This window comes from Sebastes fasciatus, chromosome 20, assembly GCF_043250625.1.
Source record: "Sebastes fasciatus isolate fSebFas1 chromosome 20, fSebFas1.pri, whole genome shotgun sequence".
In the NCBI taxonomy this organism is placed as follows: Eukaryota; Metazoa; Chordata; class Actinopteri; order Perciformes; family Sebastidae; genus Sebastes; species Sebastes fasciatus.
Window position 1 is genome coordinate 18537821 of NC_133814.1, and position 27972 is coordinate 18565792.

The 27972-nt window shown below is 38.6% G+C and overlaps 2 protein-coding genes across 2 annotated transcripts; both read left to right on the forward strand.

Annotated features, from left to right (window-relative positions):
• Positions 1 to 5346: 5346 nt before the first annotated feature.
• slc18a3b (solute carrier family 18 member 3b) lies at positions 5347 to 8221 on the forward strand. The gene has a single exon (XM_074619331.1). It carries the CDS (start codon positions 5937 to 5939, stop codon positions 7521 to 7523), a length of 1587 nt encoding a protein of 528 aa, XP_074475432.1. The 5' UTR covers positions 5347 to 5936; the 3' UTR covers positions 7524 to 8221.
• Positions 8222 to 9351: 1130 nt separating this feature from the next.
• Positions 9352 to 27960, forward strand: chatb (choline O-acetyltransferase b). The gene is made up of 15 exons (XM_074619994.1): positions 9352 to 9569; positions 11598 to 11713; positions 14543 to 14734; positions 15467 to 15585; positions 17044 to 17097; positions 17266 to 17446; positions 19490 to 19667; positions 19781 to 19950; positions 20027 to 20127; positions 20241 to 20369; positions 20452 to 20574; positions 20668 to 20809; positions 21066 to 21128; positions 22149 to 22286; positions 25199 to 27960. The coding sequence occupies exons 2-15, from the start codon at positions 11669 to 11671 to the stop codon at positions 25463 to 25465; spliced, it is 1902 nt and encodes a 633-aa protein (XP_074476095.1). The 5' UTR covers positions 9352 to 9569; positions 11598 to 11668; the 3' UTR covers positions 25466 to 27960.
• Positions 27961 to 27972: the final 12 nt, after the last annotated feature.

Sequence of the window (27972 nt, forward strand, 5' to 3'; positions counted from 1 at the left end):
AGCCATGATATATTGTGTAATGAAGGCATCACCTAAAGTGATCAGTGCATAAATTAGGGGATTACAAAAAGGGATTGCACAGTATGAAGTGTGATCTTTTTGGATTTTTGGATTTAACAAAAATCGGGCAAAAAAAAAAAAAATCCTCAATGTATAAAGTCAATCAAAGTAACAGTGAAACTATAAAGTAACTCTTCTTTCAGTAATAACGCAATTTTTTCTTAGCGGTAAGCTCTATGGATTCTAATGTCAAGTCGGTCAGTCCACCACTTTGGTCCAGACGGAAATATTTGAACAATTACTAGGTGGATTGCCATGAAATTTAGTACAGACATTCATAATCCCCAGAGGATGAATCATACTGACTTTGGTGATCTCCTGACCTTTCCTCTAGCACCACCATAAGGTTGACATTTGTGGGTTTGAGTGACATGTTTCAAGAACTATTGGAAGCATTGCTATGTGGGATGAATTGAATTATTTTTGACCCGTCAACTAGCATAAGATCAAAGTGTTAAATTTGTCCAATACTTAAATTTATGACCAAATACCTGCTATACGAATGACAAGCAACACTTTGTGTTACTGCTAATTAGCAAATGTTAGCACGCTAACAGGCTAAACTAAATATAGCAAACACTATAGCTGCTTAGTATGTTTGGATGTTGACATTAGCATTTAACTCACCGCTGTGCCTAAGTACAGCCTCACAGAGCCATAAGCATGGCTGTAGACTCTAGGTCTTGTTGCATTACAACAAGGCATTACATCACAGTTCAATTCTTTGGATTTTTGTTTGTATAATTTATTTTTTAAGCCTGTGTTAAAAAATAAGCTGAAAGTAAGTGTAAATTGAAAAGTTAAATTTTTAAAAATAAAAATAAAAAAAAGACTCCACTAGTCAGCAGGGTTAGGTATTGGCAAGAAATTGGCTATATGATTCGTATCATGATACAGGGGTAACGATTCATTATATTGCGATACTGTAAGCAAGGTGATATATTTAGATTTTTTAAAATTTAATTTAAGGAAAACTGTCATAGTATGAAGAACACACCAGAAATACACCATTTTAGAATAAGCAAAAATAACACATTTATGCTGCATGCAAAAAAACTGCATGTGATTATCATAAAGTGGGCATGTCTGTAAAAGGGGAGACTCGTGGGTACCCATAGAACCCATTTTCATTCACATATCTTGAGGTCAGAGGTCAAGGGACCCCTTTGAAAATGGCCATGCCTAACTTTGGAGCGTGCTTGGAACCAATGAATTCCTTAGGTTTTCTAGTTTCATATGATGCCAGTAGCTCCAGCTTTAAAACTGAGCCCGCTACAATCTCAGAAAGATCGAATATGATTTTTAAGAGATTAATTAAACATACAACATAATATCATTTTACTCATGTGTATGTAGTATCAATATTTTCTTACACCCCTACTAGTCAGAAGCTGACTCAGGTGTGCTTTTGTTATGCGACCAACTCTTTAGTGTCCTTGCAGCACACGAAACAAGCTCTTCTCATTAGCAGGTATTAAATGTCAGGCATAATCATGTACTTCCTCAAACACTACTGCTCCTCAGCCACCTGGGCTGAGCAGGGTGTTTCTCAGGAAAGACTGGGGAATCCAATAGATTAGCATTAAATTCTTGGGAACAGTCGTCCCATTGACTGACAGCTGATTACAAGACAAGTGGACTAGTCTAATTCGATCAGAGCTGTAGATAGAAGCAGCCGTAACAGCAACAAGCTCACAGGAGGAAAGGAGAACAACCTGTGACAGACAGCTACAGCTCAGTGAGCTTTCTTACAACACATTGTGTAAGTGACTAAATCTGACTACAACCCTTTTCATTACGTAGAGTAAGGATTACCATCCACGCACAAGGTGAGGTGAAGATGTTCCCGTCTGTGCTTGAATAGTAAACATGAGTGTGTTAAATCTGATGCTGGTCACGACAGCTGGTGTAAAAAAAATAAACATCTGTCACAAAAAAACCTTACACAGCAAAAAACAGCAGCCCAATCACACACACGTGCACGCATGTGACATGTTCAGACAGATTTAGTTAATCAGAGTCAGATTTTGACCTTAAGAGCACCAGATAAACGGGGCTCTAGCCAGAAATTTAGAAATACTGAAGTCATGAGTTCACCTGGTGCAACCCTAACCCACTAAAATATCTCAATCAAGTGGTACTATCCAAACAGCGCACTCTGTAGGGGTGATACAAACTTTTAAGCCTCTGCATCGTCTACTAATAAACACACACAAAAAAACAACAACATTTGACCATTTGACCATTTTTCTTTCATATTTTATCCAACTCAACTGTCCAATCAAACAGTACATATATTTGATCTTCCAAGCCTTCTGCACACTGCAAGGAATATAACTCAGGTGTAGAAATATTATAAATTAAATTATAAATGATAGTACAATAATAAAAAAAATGATAAAACCCTTAATTGTTTTTGACAAATATATTCACATTTAAAATATTTAAACGAGCCTTAAAAAATCCCCCAAAACCCCCTAAATTCCGAGAAACAATATTGAGGACATGACCTCATTAATGATAGCTATGGACCTCAAGATCTATGATAAAAGAATTATTATTTAAATTTCCAAAACAGTACAAAATAACATTAAAAAATGCTGTCGGTGCAGCTTACCTTTCCCATTTTGAAACTCTTAAAGCTATAGATTTTGTGTTTCTACAAAAATCTATTTTAAAAAGGAGGATTATGGTTTAAGAGCACTTTATTTTATGCCGACTGATGACCTGTATAAATGCTTAAGAGCCGCTGCTGAGTTACAATTTGGGAAATGAATAAATAATCAGAACATAACAGACTTTACGGAGTAAAAGTTGAAGTACAGAGGTCAATTGAAAGAAGAGGGAAACAATGTTCGCATAAACTCCCAAGTTAATGATCAACTTTGTATTGGCCCGATAAGCACAATGGTTGATGTTAAATAATCACTCAGCTGAGAGCGACATAGAAAAGAAAAACAAAGGTCAGAGTAAATCCCACATTAAACATTACACGTTACAGTCCACGGGTCAGATTAGATGACAGGAGGAGACATGTCACATGACAAAAACAAAGATCTTACATAACGCTGCATGCGTCTGTGTCTGTGTGTCACTGTAAGCCATAATGATTTGTCATTCACCGACTGATATTTTGATTTTAACACAACAACAAATGGTGTCAAAGATGAGACACATCTCCTGTGGATTTTTCTTAGAATAACTTTTAAAGGATTGTTCTCCAGAGTATAATCTGGATTAGATCATATTTGCGTCACTAGCCTTTACAGACAGCCTTTCTTCTGGCCTCATTGTTTAAACCTCTCTCACACCGTCTTCACACCGTCCTTATCTCAACCCAGAAGACAAAGTTGACACTCTGAACTGCTGCAGACACTGTTAGATTAGAGTTAGACATTATTTAGTCACATATCTGCACTGCCACTCGTATGAAATCTGTATATTAAAAAAACTGCAGTGTGTTTATCTAATGGTTGCTGCTGTGCCAAGCCTCTCTCATTAGTGAAATTGGGCAGTTATTTCCTGTGGTGTATTAATCCTCCTGTTGGTGTATTAATGTTGCCTTTTCTGCATCAAATAATCCACTGAACACACTGGAAACACCCCTCCGCTGTCGACTGACATCATCATCCAATATGCTGTTTTATAACAGTAATCATCATAGTTGATATTAACAATTTAAATGAAAACGATGCTGTCATCGCTGGGGCTGCTACACAAACAATACTAACATCTGTAATAAAAGCACTGCAACATAAGTCACATTTGGTAGAAACAGATGCATTCTCTCACAGAGTGAGGTCAAATAAAGTAGGAAAAAATAGCATGTGAGACATAATTTCATAGTTATTGTTTCTGTATTTTCATAATTATTGTAAATTGTAAATTGTAAAGTTGCGAATCTAATATGACCTATTTGATCTTTAAATGTCCAAATTTATTTTTTATTCATAGGGGAACAAATAACAGTATACAATCTTTACAAGTGTAGAGTTTTGGTGTGTGCCACCCAGTGTTTTACACATTTATTATTATTTGCAAGTCTTCATCGCCCTCTACTGGCAAATGATAATAGTTCTAGTTAAGACATGAAAAAATAAACAAGCCTTTTATACTTTTAACATGATGGAAACTGATGGAAACTGATAACGAGGATTACCATTAGGTTGGTTGTAATGATGTAAAAATGTAGTTATCTTTTAACTTCATGGACAAAATCACAGATGTGGTAATGGGATGATTTTTAGGACATGAAAAAATAAACAAGCCTTTTATACTTTTAACATGATGGAAAATAAAAATCTTGTTGTTTTATTGTTGTTGTTTTTATCCCATAATAAAATGAACTAATCTAAAATAGGAATGTAGCCATAGATGGCAAAACAATTATAATAATCAAACTAAACTGATAACGAGGATTAACATTAAGTTGGTTGTAATGATGTAAAAAAATATATTTTCATTTTATAACTTCATGGACAATTAGATTTTTTCATGGGTGTACTTGTAGATTTCCACCACAAGGTGTCGCCAGTGTCTTGTGTGAAATCTAACCAGGTCCTCACATCCCCTTACTGTTTGACACGATTCCATCTCAGGACATAAGAGCTGCATGCCATAGTTCATTTAAATGTCATTACACAGTTTTAATATAATTATAATTGGCATGTTTTGGTTCCTTGACTAAATTTAAAAAACAAATTTCATTCATAAAGTGAGTGAGAATGTCCTGTGTGTCTGTGGTGATGGGAGCTGTCCACAGCCTCGTGGTGCTGAAATCTCTTCAGCTCCTGCAGCAGTCGGTCGTTTATGAGTTCATGTCTGGTATACGTTTAAAAAATATAGTAGACTACAAACTTTTTTTCAATTTAAGCAGCTATTCTAATGTACTGAATTGAATATTTGATCAAGTTTTAATATTTTAATTTCCAAAAACGTCTACATGTATAGAGACTCAGTGGTTTTCAGTTGTTTTATTTATGTTTACGGTGTTTAAAGTCTTTAGATGTATATATAGGCTACCTATGTATACTGTAAGTGGTTGTATCTTATCTTGAGATTAATATCAGATAGATTTTCTCTGGTAAAAGATTTATTGCTGCAGATATCCCAGCTGTGCCTTGTGCGTAAAAGTCTATGCATTTATATAGAAGCATTGAAGAATAACACCAAAGTCCAGAGTCACACACACACTGGACATTAAGAATAAGAAAGCCTCCTTTTCTTCCAGGCTCTTGTAAAGAGGGGGTCGTGTGATGTGCATGGTGCTCACTGCACTGGCTCTTATTGGTTGAAGTGATTTGCTGCCATGGGTTGGAAAATTAACATAAAGGAGGCAAGTGGCGAAGGGATCCACTTGGGGGCAAAGCTGGTGATGCGTCATCGCTCTTGGTGAAAAAGAGGAGACAAAAAAAGGGGACTAAAATAGGGTTAATGTGCACCAAATGGCCACGAAGTCACTCGTAGGTCTCAGAGCTTGAGCGCAAAAGTGCCACAGGTGATATAGGAGGTATGGACACAGAGGCGAGAGGAGTTTGGTGATGCAAATATGTAACCAAAAAAACAAACTTTGCCATTTAAAGATGCAGAAATTTCTACCATTTCCACCACGTCACCTCTCTGGGAGATCATGAAACAACATCGGATGTGGCTGAGGTTGAAGACACGTTGAGGAAACTTGAGGAACAAGCCATCTTCATCACCGATGAGGCAGCCAAGTTCAACCTTCTTCGCCTCTCTCCCTTTTACGCACAGGCGAGGTGAGGATGGAGAGCATCAAATGAGACATCCGAGGTGTTGAACAATCGTGCAGCAGACTGGGAGAAGCACAATTTTTTACAATTTTGAATAGAACATCATAAAAAAAAGCACACATCATGGATGAAGAAGGAGAAGGAGGATCATCATCTGGGCTGGTGAAATCAGCCGCAGTGAAACTGTCCGAGATGGGAGAAAGAACCAAGCAGTTAGGCACAGCCATGAAGGATCCTCACCAGCAAAGACGGATCATATTAGTGATCGTCTGCGTGGCTCTCCTGCTGGACAACATGCTCTACATGGTAATCGTGCCAATTATTCCAGACTATCTCGCAGAGCTGGAGAGCGAGCAGTCAGAGCACGTTCACGTAGTGTTGCACCCAAACTCTTCATCATCTGCAGCAGCAAACAGCACAAGCCAAGAAAAAAGGAACAATTTAGACATCCAGATAGGAGTGCTTTTTGCATCCAAAGCCATCCTGCAGCTGCTAGTCAACCCTCTGTCTGGCACTTTCATAGACAGGGTTGGATATGACATTCCTCTTTTAATTGGACTCACTGTCATGTTTGTGTCCACATGCATTTTTGCAATAGCGGAGAATTACGCGACCCTGTTTGTGGCCAGAAGTTTGCAAGGTCTTGGCTCTGCGTTCGCGGACACATCTGGAATCGCCATGATAGCTGACAAATACACGGAGGAGTCTGAGAGGAGCACTGCACTGGGCATTGCACTGGCGTTCATCTCTTTCGGGAGTCTGGTGGCGCCTCCATTTGGAGGGATCCTGTACGAGTTTGCGGGCAAGAAAGTGCCCTTCATTGTGCTCGCCCTCATCTGTCTGGCTGATGGTATTCTGCTGCTGACTATCATCAAGCCTTTCTCCAACAGGACTAGAGAGAACATGCCAATAGGGACACCCATATACAAGCTCATGGTTGACCCTTACATAGCAGTAGTGGCCGGTGCACTGACAGTCTGCAACATCCCACTGGCTTTTCTGGAGCCAACCATTGCCAACTGGATGGAGAGCACCATGCACTCCACTCAGTGGGAGATGGGGCTCACCTGGCTCCCAGCTTTCTTCCCTCACGTCCTCGGTGTGTATTTAACAGTCAAACTTGCAGCTAAGCATCCACATCTGCAGTGGTTCTACGGTGCACTGGGTATGGTTATTATAGGAGCGAGCTCCTGCACTGTACCTGCATGCAAAACTTTTGGGCAGCTCATTGCACCATTGTGTGGCATCTGTTTTGGAATCGCACTAGTAGACACTGCCTTGCTGCCAACACTTGCGTTTTTAGTGGACGTGCGTCATGTGTCAGTGTATGGGAGTGTTTATGCAATAGCAGATATTTCTTATTCTGTTGCATATGCAATGGGTCCTATAGTGGCAGGTCAGATCGTGCACAATATGGGGTTTGTGCAGCTTAATTTGGGCATGGGTCTTGTCAATGTGCTTTACGCACCAGCTCTGCTGCTGCTGCGCAACGTGTGCCAAATGAAACCATCTCATTCTGAGAGAGATAACCTGTTAGAGGAGGCTCCACAAGGGTTGTACGATACTATCAAGATGGAGGAGAGGAGAGGTAAGAAGAAAAAGGGCTATAGTTCTGCAGGGAATTGTTTGTCAGTGGATGAAAATGGGTTTGATAACTTTAGAGCACAGCGGTCCTTGTCAGAAGAGTCGTCCGGTCCAGAGTGCACTTAGAGCGGCCACACTCTCACTAACACACCGCCGAAATATTCCCCATGCAGGAGAGACTTGGAGACATGGTTATAGTGAAGTAATTTATACTTTTATGTAAGTATGTGCAATATAAAAACACACCCAGTCACAAAAATCACCATGGTGTGACCACGCTTTCCAGAGTTTTTTCTTTCTTTTTTTTTTGACTGTGATTTTCATTGTGTCGAACAAGTCTTATGTAGAGTTTGTCATAACTGGACGTATAACTGGAGTTTTTTGTGAGAGATCTAATCAGCTATTGAATTTGTGTGTTTCACTGAGTATTGTAAAAAGATATAAATAGATAAATGTGCGTATACAAGATTATATGGGACCAAACTATATGCAGCACATTTCCCCCCCCCCCCTCCTTACACAACAAAAATAGCCTATATTTTTAGTCTCTGAAGAAACTTTTTTTACTTGCACATCAAAAGAAAAAGGCCTGATTTTTTCCTTTTTTAGGTTTGTTAAAAAAAAAAATTGTGGATTTTAATTTTGTAACAAGTTTGTTATTTATTTTTATTTCGAAATGTTTTTCTGTTGTTTGAAAATTAAATGTATCATAATAAATGGATTTTTGTACATATGTGGATACATGCACAATGTAAATTGTTAAAACATACGTGGACCTCTACAAAGTGTGTGTGTGTGTGCGTGTGTGTGTGTGTGTGTGTGTGTGTGTGTGCGTGTGTTTGAGTGTGTGTGTGTGCGCGTGTATGTTTGAAACATTTTTGTCAAGACGTAGCTATAATGAAGTCAGTTCTCCTTCAGATGAACAAAACATGTATTCATTTATCAATTTGTCGTTTTAATAAATATCTGTTTGGATCTGTGTGACACTGGTGATTTCATTCTTATTTCAAGCTTCAAAACGAATAAAAACGAAATAAGTGTGGACCTTATTTCGTTATGCAAATATCATGCATTTAGATTCCAAGAGTGATTCAAACTCCATATTGTAATAGTAATAAAATGGTTGAAAAATACATCAGGATTTAATTATGAAAAGGTGAGAAAAATATAAACCTTCCTTTAAATAACTTTAAAGTTTATTTCACACTTTTCATTCCCACAAGTTAACCTCTCTCGCCGTGCGCAATTACGCACAGATGGAGTCACAATATAATAACATAAAAAACATCTAAATCAACAGATCAAAGTGCGCAATAGTGATCACTATTAACTGGATGAAGACTCCCACAATTGCTCAATGGTTACAAAAAGTCAAACATCTGTATTCCACATGATGGAATACATGACTGCCCAGGCACAACTGAAATTGCCTATTTATTAAAAGGAGATGGATGTTAGTTATAGAATACCTTAGTCAGGAATCCTGTACTTAATTGTCTTTGATGTACAGTTTTTGTAGTTATATATATATGTGGGTGGATGTGTGTGTGTGCACTCCATCCATATGTGGCATTACTTTGTTTATGTGGTTTTGGTGGGTTTGTTTTGTGATGATTAATTGCCTGTTAATTTGTATTAATGGCAATAAAGTAAAAAAAAAAAAAAAAAAAGTGTGCAATAGTTTAGAAAATAGGTTACAATTGCACAACAGATGTGTTTTCAACAAGTGCATCCAGTATTGTCTAAAATCAGGCTGACAAACTCTGCAGAAAGCACCATGACTGTCATCTCTGTCGACCATCACAGGACCTATGAATGACAAACCAGAAAGGCTCTCACTGCTCTTTTTTCCTATATTAAAATTATTATCGGATGTAAGCAGAGGAGGGGGTGGAGAGAGGCAAGCTGTCAGATAATATGTTCCACGAATAGATGTCGATGGGAGGAGTTTCTTGCCCCAAGGGGGTAGGTAGACAGCAAACACCTTCAGCATCTTTTTCCAAGGCGCGCTTTAATGTGGAGCCACACACAGCAGCCTTATGGAGAGCTGAGGGGACGATGGAGAGGTCCAGCAGTCTGAGTGGAGCTTTACACTAATATGGGATTTCACTGAGTGGACGTGGGCGTGCAACAACACTTCTCTGACCTCTTGAGCGGTGGTGCACCGATCAGGTAACTTTTCTTCTTCTCTTTCAAGTAATGCATGTTTATTAAAACTTATTATGCTGTTGGATGAGCTCCTTTTACGCACAGCAAGGAAGATTATGCATCTTAAAAGCTTCCTATTATCTTAATTCAATGTGTATGCTCTGAATAAGTGCTTGACCATCATGACTTTTCCTGATTTAATGGGGACAACTGGGTAAACATGAGATTAACATGATGTGTTATCAGTGTCCTCTATGCATTTTGTACGCATCTGTTCTTTGGGATCTTTAAGCTTTTATAAAACATAAGAAATATAGACATTTGCACACATTTGTTTACGTTGTTTTGGCTGGTATTGAGGTCACTATCACATGCACTTTCATAATGCTTTAGGGCCCTAACCTGCCATACCTGTAGTAGTGTGAGAACCCCTTGAGATTTTCCATTTTCTACCACTGAGGTTTTGTCACAGCTCTTTAACAGTGACTTACAGGAGAATGTGTCTGACTTAGAGGAGAATGTGTCTGAGACTTTTCCTAATTTAATGGAGACAACTGTGTAAACATGAGATTAACATGATGTGTTTCAATGTCCTCTATGCATTTTGTACGGATCTGTCCTTTGGGATCTTTAAGCTTTTATAAAACATAAGAAATATAACCATTTGCACACATTTATTTACGTTGTTTTGGCTGGTATTGAGGTCACTATCACATGCACTTTCATAATGCTTCAGGGCCCTAACCTGCCATAATTGTAGTAGTGTGAGAACCCTTGAGATTTTCCATTTTCTACCACTGAGGTTTTGTCACAGCTCTTTAATAGTGAAAGTGACTTAGAGGAGAATGTGTCTGAGACTGAGGATAATGTTGAGGAGGACCCTGATTATGATGCGTTCTTCTCTGATGATGATGAGACCCTTGGGGTTGCCCCTTCCGATTGTCTCTCAATCACCACCTTCCAAATATTAAAAGTTATTAGGGTCCCTCTCCCCACTTGAACGGGTATTGGATACTGCTTATGTGATCATAATGGTTCCAGGTCCCACCGGATACGCCGTCAGCCGTGTCCTAGACATAAAATAAGCATTTGAGCTCTTTAGGACACCATCAATCACAAAGGATATACTTGAGATGACAAACTTAGAAGGGAGGTGCATGTATAGGGAAAAGACTTGGATGTGAGCCACTTGCAAGCCCATATTGGGGGTTGCTCATTTTGGCAGGAAAGCCCAAAGTCAAAAGGCGAAGCAACAGCAAGCAAATTTGAAGCAATACAGGATGTATAGGACAAGTGGGTCCAGTGACTACACTTTTCTTTACAACCCAGGCTGGCTGCATGTCGTGAGCGCTGTCCCTTCAGACAAAACATACCAAAACAAAACAGACAAACATCAAACTATGTGCAGCATGTGATGCCCAGTTTAGATATGCATGGAACATGCAGGTGTAGATTGGGAAACCCCTTGTGGATGCACCTGAAGAGAATCAAGTTATGTTTGATGTTTGGGGAGTTATGTTTTATCTAAAGGGGTATCAACAAAGAGACATAAAGTATCTGGTAATAATTTTAATTACAATCATTTTCTGGAGGTTTAACGTGAAATGTTAGTACAAATTTAAAATATATATATATATTTTTTCTAATTATCCAACCAACTTGCATCCAATGATACAGAATTTTCTACAATTTTATATATTTTTTTATGAAAATGCCATTAAAATGTGAAACTGCACTGAAAATAAGTAAATTTTGTTCACCTTATATTAACTGAATTTTCATTTGTTTTAATAAAAAATAAGCTTTTAAGACTGACAGAGATAAAAATGAGTTTTTAAGATGCATGTCTCTTTGCAGTGGTGAGCTGTGAGGCGCAGCTGGAATTCAAGGACATGCAGCAAATTGCATTAGGCTGCAAAACGATGAAGAATGGAAGCCTGCTGGTTCACTTTCAGACAACACTATGTAGCTCCATTGCTCAGTGGGCCTAATTTTATTTACTGTATTTTTTTTTTTTTTTACTTCTGTTTTCTCTCTCAAATGTCTTAACAGAGAAGACTGACATCAGATCGTCTCTAGAGGCTTTCTACATTATTTCCCTTTGACTGGACTGGAATGCAAAGATGCCAATCTTGGAGAAAGAGACGGCCAGAGACCGACACAGCCAAGTATGAAAACATGTCATTGTATCTATAGTAAAAGTGTTTTTCTTTACATCAGCACTCATTCTACATTTTCTCTTTTTTATTACACTAATTGACCACTAGAGGCGAAAATCACAGCAGGCCTTTCACCAGTGGAGGTTCTAGGATTCTTTAACTGGGCTGGCAAAGGGATGTTTAGAGGTGGCCATCAGGGATGTCAATGTCAGCGAAAAATTATTATGCATTAATATAAGGGCTGTCAAAGTTAACGCGATAACGCAAATTCGTTTTAACGCCACTAATTTCCTTAATGCATTAACACAACTTGTGATTTTTAGGTAGTAGCGGGCTCAGTTTAAAAGCTAGAGTGAAGATACTGGCATCATATGAAAACTAGAAAACCTAACGAATCCATTGGTACCAACCAAAACCAAAACCAACCAACGCATTTTCAAAAGGGTCCCTTGACCTTTGACCTCAAGATATGCAAATAAAAATGGCAGTACTGGCAGCTGTTGTTGACTGTCAGGCTTCAGTTTGCCCTGTTATGATTTGAGCATATTTTTTGTGCTAAATGCAGTACCTGTGAGCGTTTCTGGACAATATTTATCATTGTTTTGTGTTGTTAATTGATTTTCAATAATAAATATATACATATATTTGCATAAAGCAGCATATTTGCCCACTCCCATGTTGATAAGAGTATTAAATACTTGACAAATCTCCCTTTAAAAGGTACATTTTTGAACAGATAATTAATTAGTTTGCGATTATTCACAATTAACTATGGACAATCATGTGATTAAATACTTTAATCGATTGACAGCCCTAATTAATATTCTACTAATAATAGGCTTAAACATAAGTAGGCTACATGCATACACATAACTGTCAGTCTCCTATTTTGCAAAACCTTTATAGTCAAGTAGGTTAACATTTACACCGACAAATAAAGAGGACCTTTTTCTGAAGTCATTTACAAAAATTAAGACTATCAAGTAGTCAAATTCTGTTAGAAAACCACCATACAAAAATGCATTATGCAAACCCTGGGTTCTATCCAGACCAGTTTTGCGCTGTGAACCAGCCTGACTATTTTACATTTTGATGGGAGACTGGGTTGGTTCTATAACTCAAAATGACTAATCTGAGTCATAATCTTTAATAATACACACCATATATTATAGCATATGCTGATATAATAAGAAAATTAATCTGAATGTTATAAAGACCAGGTTCTGACCATATTTAAGGCTTTTAAAAGTCATGGATTTTGTTCTGCAGAACAAACTGTAAGGTGTTAATCAATCCCTGCCATGGTACACCAACACCAATTTACAGGCGTGTTTTAATCTGAGGAGACGAGCATGAAGTGACTGCCTCGGCAACATGGATCATTACAGACGATGTGATTTTTGAACAAAGCGACAATGTGTATTAGCATCTTCAGGTTCCTGAGCTTTAATATAATAAATAATGCTCTGACCTGTAGTTAAACCTGTGCAAGTATTTGTGACCATGGATCTATAAGAAGCCATTCAAAGAGCTGATGAGGCCTTTTACCAAAAGGTAGGCTACTCTAAAATAACGAGTCTCGCCTTTACATACATGCCCACTTTATGATAATCACATGCAGTTTGGTGCAAGTCATAGTCAAGTCTTGAGTTTGTCATGTAATGAATTGAGCACATTTTTTATGCTAAATGCAGTTCCTGTAAGGGTTTCTGGACAATATTTGTGATTGTTTTGTGTTGTTAATTGATTTCCAGTAATAAATATATACATATATTGCATAAAGCAGCTTATTTGCCCACTCCCATGTTGATAAGAGTATTAAATACATGACAAATCTCCCTTTAAGGTACATTTTGAATAAATAAAAATGTGTGATTAATTTGCGTTTAACTATGGAAAATCATGCAATTAAATATTTTAATCGATTGACAGCCCTAACTAATATTCTAAGAGAGTATTAAGTAGTCAAATGCTGTAAGAAAATCACCATACATAAATGCAATTTGCAAACCCTGGGTTCTATCCAAACCAGTTTTGCGCTGTGAACCAACGTTGCTATTACACATTTTGATGGGAGACTGGGTTGGTTCTGTCTTCCTCTAAATTAACTCCAAATGACTAATCTGAGTCATAATCTTTAATAATATATAATGTATGCCATACATTATAGCATATGCTGATATAATAAGGCAATTAGGTGAAAAGACAGTTATGTAGCAGAAATTACAAATCAGATTGTCACCCCTTTAAAACCGTGCATGCCTTTCACCTTTCAGACATTGAAATACATGTATTATTTTGTGTTTAATCCACATTGAACCAGTGGTGGATTAAGTTATGACGATGTCTGCAATGTGTTTATTATGGTTTGATCACCTCTGAATCTGTTTTTTGTTTGTTTTCCTGGGTAATACTTACTAAAAATAAAAAATTAAATCTTCACAATCCCCATCTCCAGGAATCACAACTTATTTTACAATTCCAATGTACTGGTCAATATTAACATCTTGAGCTACTAACTTATCCTGTTATGCAAATGTTCAAACATCAGACAGAAAAGATAATCAATTTGCCTTTTCCATCATTATAAAAACAAGAGTGTATCAAGTCCCAGAGGGCTGTAGGATTTATTCTCAAACAGGCCTCGAAGCATTTAGGATGAATTATTAACTCAGGTTCTAATAATAAAAGCATAAAGAAAAGATGTGAGGGAATTACCCCTTTAACTAATGAACCCTCGGTGAATCAGAGGAAAGACTTAAAAATGCTGAACAGCTGCTGTCCTTTCAGTACTTGTTATGAGTATTTGCACCAATCTGTTGTTTTTTATGACATCAGGTGTTGGAAAAGATCCCTGTGCCCCCACTGAAACAAACCCTTGACACTTACTTGAAATGTGTCCAACACCTGGTGAAGGAGGAGCAATTCAAGAAAACAAAGGCCATCGTGGAGAAGTTCGGGGCTCCCGGAGGCGTCGGAGAGATTCTCCAGAAGAAGCTTTCAGAGAGGAGCGACAAGACGACCAACTGGGTAAACTCTCAGACCTGCAAGATTAAAAAAAAAAAACATTGCTGCTTTGCCGTATAGGTGCATGAACTGGAAAACAGACAGACAGAACAAATCCTACTCAGTCTTTCACCTGTATCAATAAAGATGTGTTGGTTTTATTAGTCTTTAAGAGTAGTTGGATGTGTTTCTCCTTTCTAGTTCATCAAGCGTTCATTTGGAAAACTCAATACAGTCACTGCAAAATCATTCTCTAATGATTTTTCTTCAGTCGATACACTTTTTGTATCATTCATTATCATTACATTCCAATTCATTGAATTTGACCTTTTATAATACATTTTTTGTAATCAGCATCAGCTTTGATTGTGTTTTTTTTTGTAATAAGGAGTTATCAATCTTTTCATTCAGTCTGAAAATAAAAATGAATGACATCAGATTTTTTTAACATAACATAAAAAAATAAATAAAAGAGTTGAAGAAAGTGAAACAAGTTTGTAATAAAGATGTATTGAAGCTTTTGTTGCTTCAATCTCTCCACCTCCGTCTGGCTGATCAGTGAGTCCACAACTCATCCAGCTCAGTGGAATCTATCATGCTCCCACTCCCACTCCCCTTTTCATCTGGCAGTGATATACTGTGATGTTTTTTTTTACTCCGTTGCCCACAGGTCTCAACTCTGAAAGTAATAACTCGAGTCCAAAACGCTTAACGAAGCCAGATTTCTCAAAAAGCCTCCCCTGTGTTTTTATGTAGGTCTATGACTACTGGCTGGAGGACATGTACTTGAACAACAGGTTGGCCCTACCGGTCAACTCCAGTCCTGTCATGGTGTTTCCTAAGCAGACGTTCAGAGATCATAAAGACGCCCTCAGGTACGTGCTCTTTTGGTTCTGCTATTGTAAAACGTTTCCATGTGCTTAAACTTTATCCATCTTCCTTTGTTAACTGTGAGTCACCAGAGACTCTGAAACTACTGCTGCTAAATGTATAGGTCAACTAGAAGAGCAATTAAAAAGAAAACCTTATCCTAAGTGACAATATGAAAAATATGCATCTGCAAAAGAACCTTTTGACGTCACAAAACATTTCAGTCAAACTTCAAAAGAAAAATTTCTCTTGTGACAGCAGCTAATCGAACAGAACACAGTGAATACAACAATTATTTTCATTATCGATTAATCTCACAAAAATGTTTTCGATTAACCGGTTTGTCCGAAAAATGACAGAAAATAGTAAACCTGAGTTTCTAAAAGTCTAAGGTGACGTCTTTAAGTTGCTTCTTTTGTCCAACCAACAGTCAAAAACCCAAAGATAGTGAGTTTACTTTCATATTTTTTTCATTATAATTGACTTAAAAAAATCCTGATTATCAAAATAGTTGCAGATTGATTTTCTCCCAATTGACTAATTATTTCAGCTCTGTTGGAAACCCTCTTTCTCCTCTAACTTTTCAGTCATTTTGGGAAATGCAGGAAATCTCAAATTTAAGTACAAAAATGCACCAAAAAAAGCAAATCACAATACTTCATATCACATAATATCTCCCAGAATGCACTGAACATCACAGATTGTTAGTTGCAGATGAGAGCATCTGAGAGTCAAGCGACCACACTTTTCCAACCACGACACAACGCCATCACTAACAATACAAAGTACACAGTATATCACTCAGTTCTGCAGCCACTGACAGCCTTTTATGTTCCTCTCAGCAGGCACGGCCTCAGATTAAGATCTGAATTACAGACATGGAGAATATCACTGGCATCATCTCTTGGCCACATCTCCGCCCATTATTAAACGAGCCGTGGTCTAACCAGACATTACACCAGTCCAACCAGCCCTGTAACTCAACATTAGCTTTTGTCAGCTCACGCCGCACTAACTGAATATTTCCAGAGCACCCCGAGCTGGTAATCTACTGACACAGACATTTATTAGATTGGGAGTGACAGGGCCAAGCTCTCCGCAGAGACTGCTAGTCAGGCTTCATTTAGGGGTGTGGTGCTCTGCGGCCGCCTCCTTTGTATTGATCTGGCTTTGAACGTAATAACACCAAGACAAATGACATACAACATAAGACCTGACAGGGCTCTGTGTTTTCCCTATTTGCCCGCATCGCCCACTCACACATACACACTGTCTCTCTCTCTCTCTCTCTCTCTCAAACACAGATAAACACACACAGCTCGCCCACTGTATCCTAGTAATTTACCATAATGTGATTACTGTTAGTCCTTTGAGAGATGACAGCAGATCTAATTATAATCACCGGCCAGTTCGCTGTGTATGTTTCATGTTTTTTTAAATTGCAAACTTCTCACTCTTTTAAGGTTTGCTGCTCGTCTCATCAGAGGAGTGTTGGACTACAAGGCTCTCATTGATGCGTAAGTTTAACCTATAATGGATTACCTGTCACCCCTCAGCATCCACCTGCATGCCCTATACCTCATCTATGTAATCTCCACAGAGTAAAGCAGGTGAATTTAAGATGAAAATGAAGTGATAAAGTGAGAGTCTAGAGGTAATTTCATGTGTGTAATAATGTCTCTCAGGCGAGCGCTGCCGGTGGATCTTGCTCGGGGCCAGCTAGCTGGGACCCCTCTGTGCATGGAGCAGTACTACCGCCTCTTCAACTCCTACCGCTACCCGGGGCTTAAGACAGACACGCTGAAGGTTCATATGAACGCAGCCTCCTCGGCGCCGGAGCACATCATCGTGGCGTGCAAGAACCAGGTCAGCACGCCGGCCTCTGAGGAGACTTTTCACACTCCATCACACATCTAACTGAAGACTGTGTGTCCTGTCCATGTGAGAGGAAAATAGAAGTAAGGATGTTTTAATATTACATTCAGAGTTTATCGATAGATGCTGAGAGGTGAGAGAGGTCAGGACGTCACATCAGACATGAGCCATGACTTTTAAAATGCCTTGTTCTTACCACCAGATGTGTGGTGGATTTACCACTACATGCAGCAATACTGGCCTCTAGTGCAGATAAACTATTACTTCATCAGATTTCAAAGTATAGGACTATTCTGAGCATCTAAACAGACAATTTATCATATATTCTGTCAAGGTGCCATCTGTGAAAATAATGTGTTACTGATATACAGGCATGACCATTTGCATTTAACTGAAAAAGTCAAATTCCTCCATCCTATTGAATGTTATCAGCCCTGAATACAAGGTTTATTTAAGGACATTAAATTCATAAAGCACTTAATTACAAACATGTCTCAAAGGACTTTAAAGAGGATGAGCTTGCCTACATTATAAGTAATGAATCTCAAAACAAATTGATGTAATACAGTTTGTAAAAAAGGGAGCAAAACACAGTGCAAGATACAAAATCGTGAAAAAGTACAGCACAACAGGCTTACCTAAACTACCAACTGGTACTATGCCACACCTATTCTTCACTATCTTACAGACGCTTTGTATTCAGGACAGACTGAAAAATATGAAGTCTACTAATAGGTCATCATTGACAGATTTTATCTATAATTTACATTTCTAAAGGGATGGAGAGCGAGACCTGAGTAGGTGTGGCTGCATTTTAGTTTGAAAACACTGTGCCTTTATAAACCATAATGTTATGTAACGATGTTAAAGTGGTTTTTTTTTTTAAACTGGCGAGAATATGAAATAATTTCCGTATTATGTCTGTATAGATATCTAAAGAACGCAATCATTGACAAACACTTTTATCTTTGGGGCTGGCTGAGAAGGAAGTAAACAGAAAATAATATAACAGATACTTGGAGCTGTCTTCTTTCACGATTCCTAACCAGACTCCCTGGAAGGAGAACAAACTGGAAGATTTTCTATTCGTAAGAGACGTTTACAGCATGGTGGAAGCTTAATGCTGTCCTATAGTAGGACTATATGAATCATATCAACACAGTTACTCTTCAGTTAGACATTTCATTTCTAATTGCTCCGGTCTGAACAGCTATTCTTACTGATCAAATCAGACAAAAGACTAAAGACTTTAGGTAATCGGTGACTATATATTGTTATTCAAATACATGGTCCTAGTATACAGGTATCCTAGTATGTGTTTCTCAACAGATCATAATTAAAAATTGTCATCTTACACCAGTATTTACAAATTACAGGTTGTCTTTCTTTCTTTAAGATCACACCAGCCCACTCCTACATTGCCCTACCAAGCCAGCGTACCCACAATGTGTAGTCTGTGCCATTTCCCCGACATTATCTTTGAGTCCTGACTGATAATCCTCTATAGAGACCCCATAAATGCATAAAACCCCCGTTGCCAACATCTGCACGTCTTAGGTCCAAGGCTACCATTTTTATTAAATTTAGCTCACAAATTGTGCCTTTAAATTACCACGGAAAAGGACACAGTAGGCGCTTTCACCTGGAAACGGTTCTGGGAACTATCAATCTGTGGCACATAAGGGCCCGTCCCTATGGAGATACAGGCTGTTAACTAAATTACTGTTAATTGAATCTGCCAGAGTTTCCTTGAGTCGCGTGTTTAACTGATGGCAGTAGAGGAGCCATATTTCATGTAGCAATTTAGTCCATTAAGGCCATTTTAGTCCTTACCATAATTACTAGTGTCCTATTTATTTCAGCTGCTCAAATACTGCACTATAGTAACAATAAGCGCAGATATAAATAACTATTCGTAGGCAAGGATACACACAAAGTATTCACTATTGAAGTTGCTGTAGGACATCAGGTGATGCAGGACATAACGGAATAGTTAAGGAACACATGATTTCTGTAATCTATTTCTCTCACTAGTTTTTCGTGTTGGATGTAGTCGCAAACAGCAAGCAGCTCAACGAGACGGAGATCTTATCCCAACTGGAGAAAATCATGAAAATGGCAGAAAACGCCGAAGAGAGACTCCCTCCTTTAGGTATCCTGACATCTGACGGGAGAACAGAATGGGCACAAGCCAGAGATGCACTAACAAAAGGTGTCAGCTGCAAACGTTTCTCTAATTTCTATCAGAAGTTTTAAACGACCGCGAACAATTTTCAGACATATAAACCAAAGCCATATCTCATCTCCTTCCCTTCCTCCATCCAGATCAAACCAACAGGGACTCTCTGGCTCTGATCGAGAGCTGTGCGTGTGTGGTGTGTCTGGATGAGCCCAGCGGCCTGGATCCTAGAGACACCAACAGGGCCCTGCTGATGCTGCATGGAGGCGGCCGTGAGAAGAACGGGGCGAACCGCTGGTATGACAAGTCAATGCAGGTAGGGCTACATTCGAGGCACTTAAATCCTCCATGGTTGAAGAGTTTGGGCTGTTAGCTAATCCACCTTCTCTCAGTTTGTTGTAGGAATGGACGGGATATGCGGAGTTGTGTGCGACCATTCGCCATTCGAAGGGATAGTGATGGTGCAGTTCTCCGAATACCTGATGAAATACATGTAAGTCAGCCAATCGCAGCAAGATATAAGCATACACTGAATATTGTTGTCGCAATGAATGCTGCTGAGGCCAACACTGAAGGAGATACAAGTGATGTTGTTGCCCTGAGCAGAACAGGAAGTCCCTCCAAGATGGCGAGGGCGTCCAGCATCAGAGAGATTCCCCCTCCAAGAAGGCTGCTCTGGAAATGTAACCCACACATCCAAGGACTCTTAGCAGCATCTGGAGACAGACTCAAGAGGCAAGAACAACACTTAATCATATCTACAAATGATTCTTTCTAGAGACATCCTGTCTCATATCTTCTGCTCTTTCTCCGTCAGGCTGGTGAATAATCTTGACATGGATGTTGTCAAGTTCAACGCTTATGGGAAAGAATTCATCAAAAAACAGAAGATGAGTCCAGATGCGTTCATACAAGTCGCCTTACAGCTTGCATTTTACAAGTAAAGTACATTCATGATCTCCATCTTCAAATATGGCCATAAATATGCACTTTTAAAAATCTGATATCGCCATGATCGTGTCTCGTCATACAGATGCAACAGAAGGCTCGTGTCCACTTATGAGAGTGCGTCCATTCGGCGTTTCCAACAGGGTCGGGTTGATAACATTCGCTCTGCCACCCCCGAGGCCCTGGCCTTTGTGATGTCCATGACAGACGAGAGGGCCACTTTCACCGTGAGTCATTTTTCTCACTTTGACCCCAATTACTGACTAACTCCCACATTACTGTTCATCACGCCTGCTTAAATGAAACAGGTGCGACCAGCCACCTCAGCACGCCAAACCGTGTGTCCACATCCAAAACAGATGATCTCCCAGCAGATTAACCGGGTCTATGAAAAATGAATTTACTGGCTGTGCTGCTCTCTTTTTGTACAATGTGAAAAATGCACTTTTTTTTAATCTACATTATTTTTCACTTCTCCAACAGGATTCAGAAAAAATTAGACGATTGAGGAATGCAATTGATGCCCAGACAAATTATACAATTAAAGTAAGTATTTCAAAGCAGTTTTTTGTCACTATATTAATTATTCTGGCTGTAGCAGCCATAATTTTAAAGTGTAAACTAAACATCTTCATCTCAAAATATCTTTTGAGTATCAAACATTCACTCCCTGGAGACTAAAGAACAAAAGTTTGACCTTTTGAGAAATGCACTTACTCGTTTTATTGCTGAGAGTTATATATAATAATGACACCATTATGATGTCTGTATGGCAATTATAAAGCTCTGGTCAGAGCACTTTTAGCTTAGCTTAGACCAGGGGTCGGCAACCTGCGACTCCGGAGCCACATGCGGCTCTTTAGCTCCTCTCCAGTGGCTCCCTGTGGATTTATAAAAATAGAAATGAATAACTGTTTTTTGTTTACATTTTCATTTTTATTTATCATTGTTGTAGGTCTATGGTACGACGGTACGACGGAGTATTAGGGTCACATTGAGGAAAAATAAATAAATCTGAGATTTTGAGAATAAAGTCATAATATTACGAGAATAAAGTTATAGGTTTACGAGAAAAAAAAAGTCATAGTATTATGAGAATAAAGTCATAATATTATAAAGTAGTAATTTTACATGCCATTTTCTTTTTTTCTCGTAAGTTATGACTTTATTCTCATATCACAACTTTTTTTTCCGTAATATTATGACTTTATTCTGGAAATCTCAGATGTTTTTTCCCTCAATGTGGCCCTAATACTCCGTAGTACATTTGCACTTTGGCCCTCACTGCATTAGACTTATATACTATATACTTAGACTATAAACTGTGTTACCTTCATCTCAATGCTCAAATGTTTTGCAGCTCCAGACAGATTATTTGGGGTTTTCTTTTCCCTAAAACGGCTCTTTTGATAGTAAAGGTTGCTGACTCCTGAGTTAAGGTAATACAGTGACCATGCTCTGCAATCTAATATGTGACCCGTGGGCCTGTGAATAACTCCTATGCTCATATTGAGGTCCTAATTGAAAATACTTCATTAGCATTAAGAAAAAATATATATTTTTCAGGCTATTACAGGAATGGGAATAGACAATCATCTCCTCGGGCTTATGAGGATCGCAAAGGAGCTGAACATGGAGAAGCCAGAGATCTTCTGTGATGAGACGTATATGGCCAGTAACCAGTTCATCCTTTCTACCAGTCAGGTAACTGTTGGAATACGCTGGACTTAATGATATGAGCAACAGAATGATAAACAGTCAGCAGGTGCTGTTTATGCAGAGCAATTTATATTCAGTGGCAGATTTCTTTCTTATTTCTATCTTGCTTCTGTCTGTGTGTATTGTTTTAGCTAGGACACACACATCATGTTGGAAAGAGAGAACAAAAGGAGGAAGACAGCATATGTAGCCTCTCATTTAGTGGAAGTGATTGCACCTGAGGGGGGCGGTTCCTTTCCAGATAGGAGCGTTTGTTTTATCCTCCCTGCCTCAGGTGTGGTCATACAGTCTTTTCTAGTGGATTTTTAACACTAACATATACATTTTCTCCCTTGAAATGATAGCTTCTGGATGAAGTTAGAGAACACAGAGGATATACTGTTGAGGAAATACTGGTGCTGATAATGTTTTGCTGCTTTGCATATAATCCATCCCAACTTCCTCCTCTTGTGAGCAGACGTACAATGATGGGGAAAAAAACCTGCAACAGAAATAGATATTAACAAATTCCTATTTTTGCAAACTTAACACAGTTATTTTTTATATAATTCAAGGTGAGAAAACACAGCCCATGCAGGTTGAGTATCCACTGGCAAACACCGTATAGTCAATAAAGGTTCAAATGGCCTACGGAGAAGCCTCTCAAAGAGTCACTGAACTCAAGTGTAGTCATTTAAACATGGACTGAGAAACAACACAACAAAACTTAACAAAAAGCTCAAGACTAAATAAAATATGTAGTTTCTGCTGGTGTTTGGGATCCTCACAGAGGGCTGTGTGCTTACTGGTATAGTGTTTTTAATGGAGACCCTGCCAGACTCATCTACTGCCCTCTGCATTGAGTTTATTCACTTAGACCATATCTATATTTCGCTTTCCTGACAGCAATGGAACCCAACACTTGTAATAATTATATTTTTTTACTAATATCCATTGCTTAAGGCAGCCATATACATAATGGAGTACATACGCTATTAATCCTCAACAGGCTACACTACAACTACTCTGTGTCGCCAGTAAATACACTTCAATAGTGATTCAACCCAAGCCGTGTTCATCATAACTTTTCTATTTTAAACATTTTGTGTCTGCAAGCTCTTCTGGTAAACAGAAATATTTATGCATTTTACATTTCTTAAAGAAGTTTCTACATAAATGCATCTAAATGTGAAGGGAAAATATATCAGAGAGATTTCTCAGTGGTGTTAACATCACAAAGACCAAGGCTGTTTTCGAAACCGCATACTGCATACTACTGAGGAGCGCAGTATGCAGTATACAGTACATACTGTATACTGCGTTCCTCAGTAGTATGCAGTATGTGACAGTTAAAGTGATGTATTTAGCAGTATGCTAGACGAGGCTTAAGCCTTCAAACCAGCTCTTAAAGCACAGGACAAAAAAACTAACTTGTACCACTATTACAATATTATCAAAAAATACAACTTTGATTTTGTTGTTTATGTTGTGCTTGTTTACTTTATAAGATACTGCAGGTTTAAACTATTTATTCTGACAGCTCATAAAGAAGTCCGACAAACAGGATCATCAACGAGGAGAGACGGGAAATATAAAACATTCATCCACAACGTTTACTTTACTCAAACTGCTTTTTCAGTTACAGCAAAAGGACTGATCTCCCTCCAGATATTAGAGAAATGTTAAAAAAGTGTCATGTTGTCTCATCAGGAACCTCTCTGCCCCGTCAGAAGCTGCTCTTTCCCTCTCCTCTTCTCTCTCCTCTCCTCTTCTCTCTCCTCTTCCTCTCCTCTCATCTTCCCTCGCCACTCTGCTGCTCTGCAGCCGCTCTGTGAGCGTCACTGGCCGGCTCTCCAGCGAGCTACGCCCGCGGGTGATTGTGGAGCTTTTTAACTCGAAAAAAGGCAAATAAACACAGGTTCCTGTTCATTTATAATGGACATCTGTGTTGTGATATTTAAACAAACTATCCGTCAACAAGGAAATCAAAGCCTCTCGTCTACAGACCGGTCTCTAGAGAGCTCCAGCAGCTCATAGCGGTCTCTGAGCGTGACTACCCGGCTTGCTGGCAGCGACCCGGGCAGGCGCTCGCTGGCTGTCACGGTATTCTGTGGAGCTTCTAAACTCCGACAACGGTGGAACAAATGTTCGATTCGCCATCTAACTTCGTAAAACTGCCGATATTAATAATCTACACAGTTGATTTCTCGCCTCAAAAACGTTCAGAAGTGAATTTAGTGTTGAAATGGCTACAGAAAACGTAAAAAAAGAGCAGCTTCTGGCTGCTGTTTTTATACCCGTAGCCTGTACTGTTCCGCCGCTTTGCATTGTGGGATACAGTAGGCGAGCTAGACTGGTCCGATGCATACTGGAGAATTTTTCCAAATCAGTACGTCATCCGGGTATTTCTGGCATACTGTAGATTTTGCTTTTGTTCGCATACTACATACTACATACTACATTTTGGCCAAATCAGTACGTACTACTAGTATAGTATGCGGTTTCGAAAACAGCCTTGGTGAAAGATGTTTACCTCTGTAACATATTCAGGGTTAAAGCAGCAGTTGCTGCATGCTGTTGGATGTAAACTTACACAAGAGTAATAAAACTGTTACTGGGTAGAAAAATTTAATTTAGAGCAAATCAATTTACAGAAAATGTATGACCAACTATGTTATTAATCAATTCATCTTTTGGGCGTTTGGTTTGACAAAATAAGCTATTTGAAGACGTCATCTCAGGCTCTGAGAACTTGTGATGAGCATCTTTTTATCTATTTTCTGGCAGTTTAAGCACTAATTGATTAATCCAAAAAAGAATCAATTGATTAAGCAATAATACAAATTGTTAGTTGAAGCCCTAATCTGATATTTTTTTCTTTTACTGGTCTAACCCAGACTGTGTCCTCTTGTATCTAGGTTCCTACCACAGTGGAAATGTTCTGTTGCTACGGCCCGGTGGTGCCCAACGGCTACGGCGCCTGTTACAACCCGCAGTCAGACCACATCATCTTCTGCGTGTCTAGTTTCTGGGAGAACACGCAGACGAGCTCGGCCGTTTTCGTCAAAGCCCTGAACGAGGCCCTGCTGGAAATCAGGGACCTGTGCAATACAAGCAGCGCTGCTGCACCCAAAATGGCTGGTAGCAGCCAGGGAGCCGGCCAGCCTCGTAAATCAGGGAAGTAAGCCATAACACTGAGAGAGAGCACGCCCTCTCAGGATGCTCCACTCAACACTCTTATAGACTTAGACTCAGTAGTTGAGATGCCGTCGTGTGTCTTTGTTGTCTGTGTAATAGTGTTACCTTTAACCACAAAATGCAAAAGCCTTAAAGTTAATATATAGTATGTAAATATAAAAAAATGTGAATGAAAACTGGAAAATTATTTTTTTTTGGGATGTGTGTAAACATCATAATGATTTCGGGTCCAACGATGACCCTGTTTGACTCGGCAGACTGAGATTAACTGGTCTGCTGCCTTTAGGAAACTGAAGCCATGTCCGCTTTGTAGCACTGATGAGAGGGGCAACGCCTCTATCAGAGTGAATCAGCTGAGTGACCCCAATGTAGATCTTACACACGTAGAGTAGTAATGTAATATAGATGAGAGGATTCTGTAAAAAAAAAAAGAAAAGAAAAATGTATATTTAAGTGACTTATAACAATCATGACATCCTGTAAATGTGATCCTGTTTCACTTTGTGTGTGCCATTATATTAACAACAAACTGGATTAGTTATATCAACACATTCTCATCCCAACTCGTCACATACTGACGTTTTGTCAGACCCCTCTGCGTCACTTTTTCCGTCGCACTAAACACGCATCGGCGTCACTTTTCGGTAACAATAAACACGTGCTTAAGGTTGAGAATTAAACAAAACCACCTAGTTAGGTTTAGGAAAAAAACAACATGGTTGGGCTTAAAATGACTGTTTTTATAGTGCAAATGTGACTTGACGTGAACACGGGACACAAACGAACAGCTGATTGTAATGTGAAAGTGAAACATAACGTAAGGGACACAAACAGCGGTCTCCTGGATGAAAGCCCTGTGTTTGTTGGACCCATCCACCTGCCCTGTGTGTCTCTTTCGCTCCTTTCTAATACATCACCAAAGCACTTTCCCTGAGCGTTTAATGTTGCCGCGGATGGGTTTACATTGTAGTTAATGGAAAGCCTGGTGCGTCTCCTAAAAGGGTGCCTCGTACATCGGTATCGAACGCCGACGGGCGTGACAAAGTGTCGGTATTTGACGCCCTCGGAATGAGAACGGGCTGGTTATATTATATACTATACTAGATCCATTTTAATGTGCTAAAGTTATGTAAAAAATTTTTATTCTATTGACACCATAAGGTCGCCAAAGAGGTTGTGTAAATGTGAAGTCTGTCTGATAATGAGGCACTTTAAGATATTTATATTTGAATAACTGTAAACGTAGAAGACTGAATAATGTGTGCAGAATGAAAACATGTGGTTTCAGTGGCACATTTGAAGTCGTCTAGTTGTACTATATGTATGTTACATATTATAGCAATAGTTAATAAGTGTAGAGTGTAATGAACAGTGCTACTTTAGAAGTAAAATACAGTCCAGTGGTGAGTGAGGCAAACCACTGTGTTCATGTGTATATAAGTGTTCTTTATTTGCACTTAGAAGTAGAATAAGGGATGTATTGTTATACTGTAGTGCAATAACACAATAGCAAGTGCAGTGAGGGTATTATGTGCAATTTACCGAATCAATCATTTGATGCATGTAGCTTATGTAATATCTATTTTTGATACTCGGAAATATCAAAATATTATCAGGAACATTCAAATTAATTATTGCAATCTGCACCATGCATGCTGTTTGGGTCAAACGTGTCCATTCAAGTACTGTGACTTGGATTCTTCTACAAAATGTGTATTGTGTTTCAATCTGTGGTGGTTAATGTTACTGCAAATCGAATCTGTAGCGGTGAAAATGTGAGGATATTTGTTGTCCTGTATCCAGATGACACTTGTTTATGTATCTATCAATCATCAGCCAAAGTGAATGTGAATCATGTAGATCCATGTCCAAGAAAAAGACTATAAGCGACACACGTTGCATGTTTATTCTTACATACTAAGTGTATTTTTATATGTTCACATGAAAAGCGTATATAATGATATAGTAAAATATTGATTAAGTGACACATTAGTAACAAAAATGCCTTAAAATAAAGTGATGCAAACAGTTTTCCTGCCAGATGTAATATTCTATAAATGTTTAATGTTTTACCTCTGATGTTAATTTGTTCCTACTTGGTGTTTGCCGTCTAATCTGAGTGATACATGTAAAAGAATGTAATATTTGTCATGTGTCAATAAGTGGCGTTTCCCTTTGTCTCATTCATAAAACTAATAATCCCTGTGAGTAAATCTGGCTGTTATATATATTGAACCACGGCATTGTATTAATGTAACCTGATAAATTAATGTTACACTCGTCCATGATAACAGTTCTGTGAATGATATAATTAATGTGTAACACAGGGAGAATATTGTGTTTCTTTAAGCAATTTAATATTCAATGAATGTTCCGTGAAAACTGTTTATCATTACGAAAAATAAAACAAAAAGGCTGATTTATTTTTTTAGGCTACAACAATATTTTGTTGGTAGAAGAAGACATTGTTAATTTAAGCTGTCGTGTAGAAAAA

Bases quoted from the DNA above. Each gene is read 5' to 3' on its own strand.
- slc18a3b (XM_074619331.1), top strand. From the start codon at position 5,937: ATGGATGAAGAAGGAGAAGGAGGATCATCATCTGGGCTGGTGAAATCA.
- chatb (XM_074619994.1), top strand. From the start codon at position 11,669: ATGCCAATCTTGGAGAAAGAGACGGCCAGAGACCGACACAGCCAA. The intron at 17,098-17,265 runs GTAAGTTTAACC...AATGTCTCTCAG, and splicing joins TACAAGGCTCTCATTGATGC to GCGAGCGCTGCCGGTGGATC. The intron at 19,668-19,780 runs GTGTCAGCTGCA...TCCTCCATCCAG, and splicing joins CAGAGATGCACTAACAAAAG to ATCAAACCAACAGGGACTCT.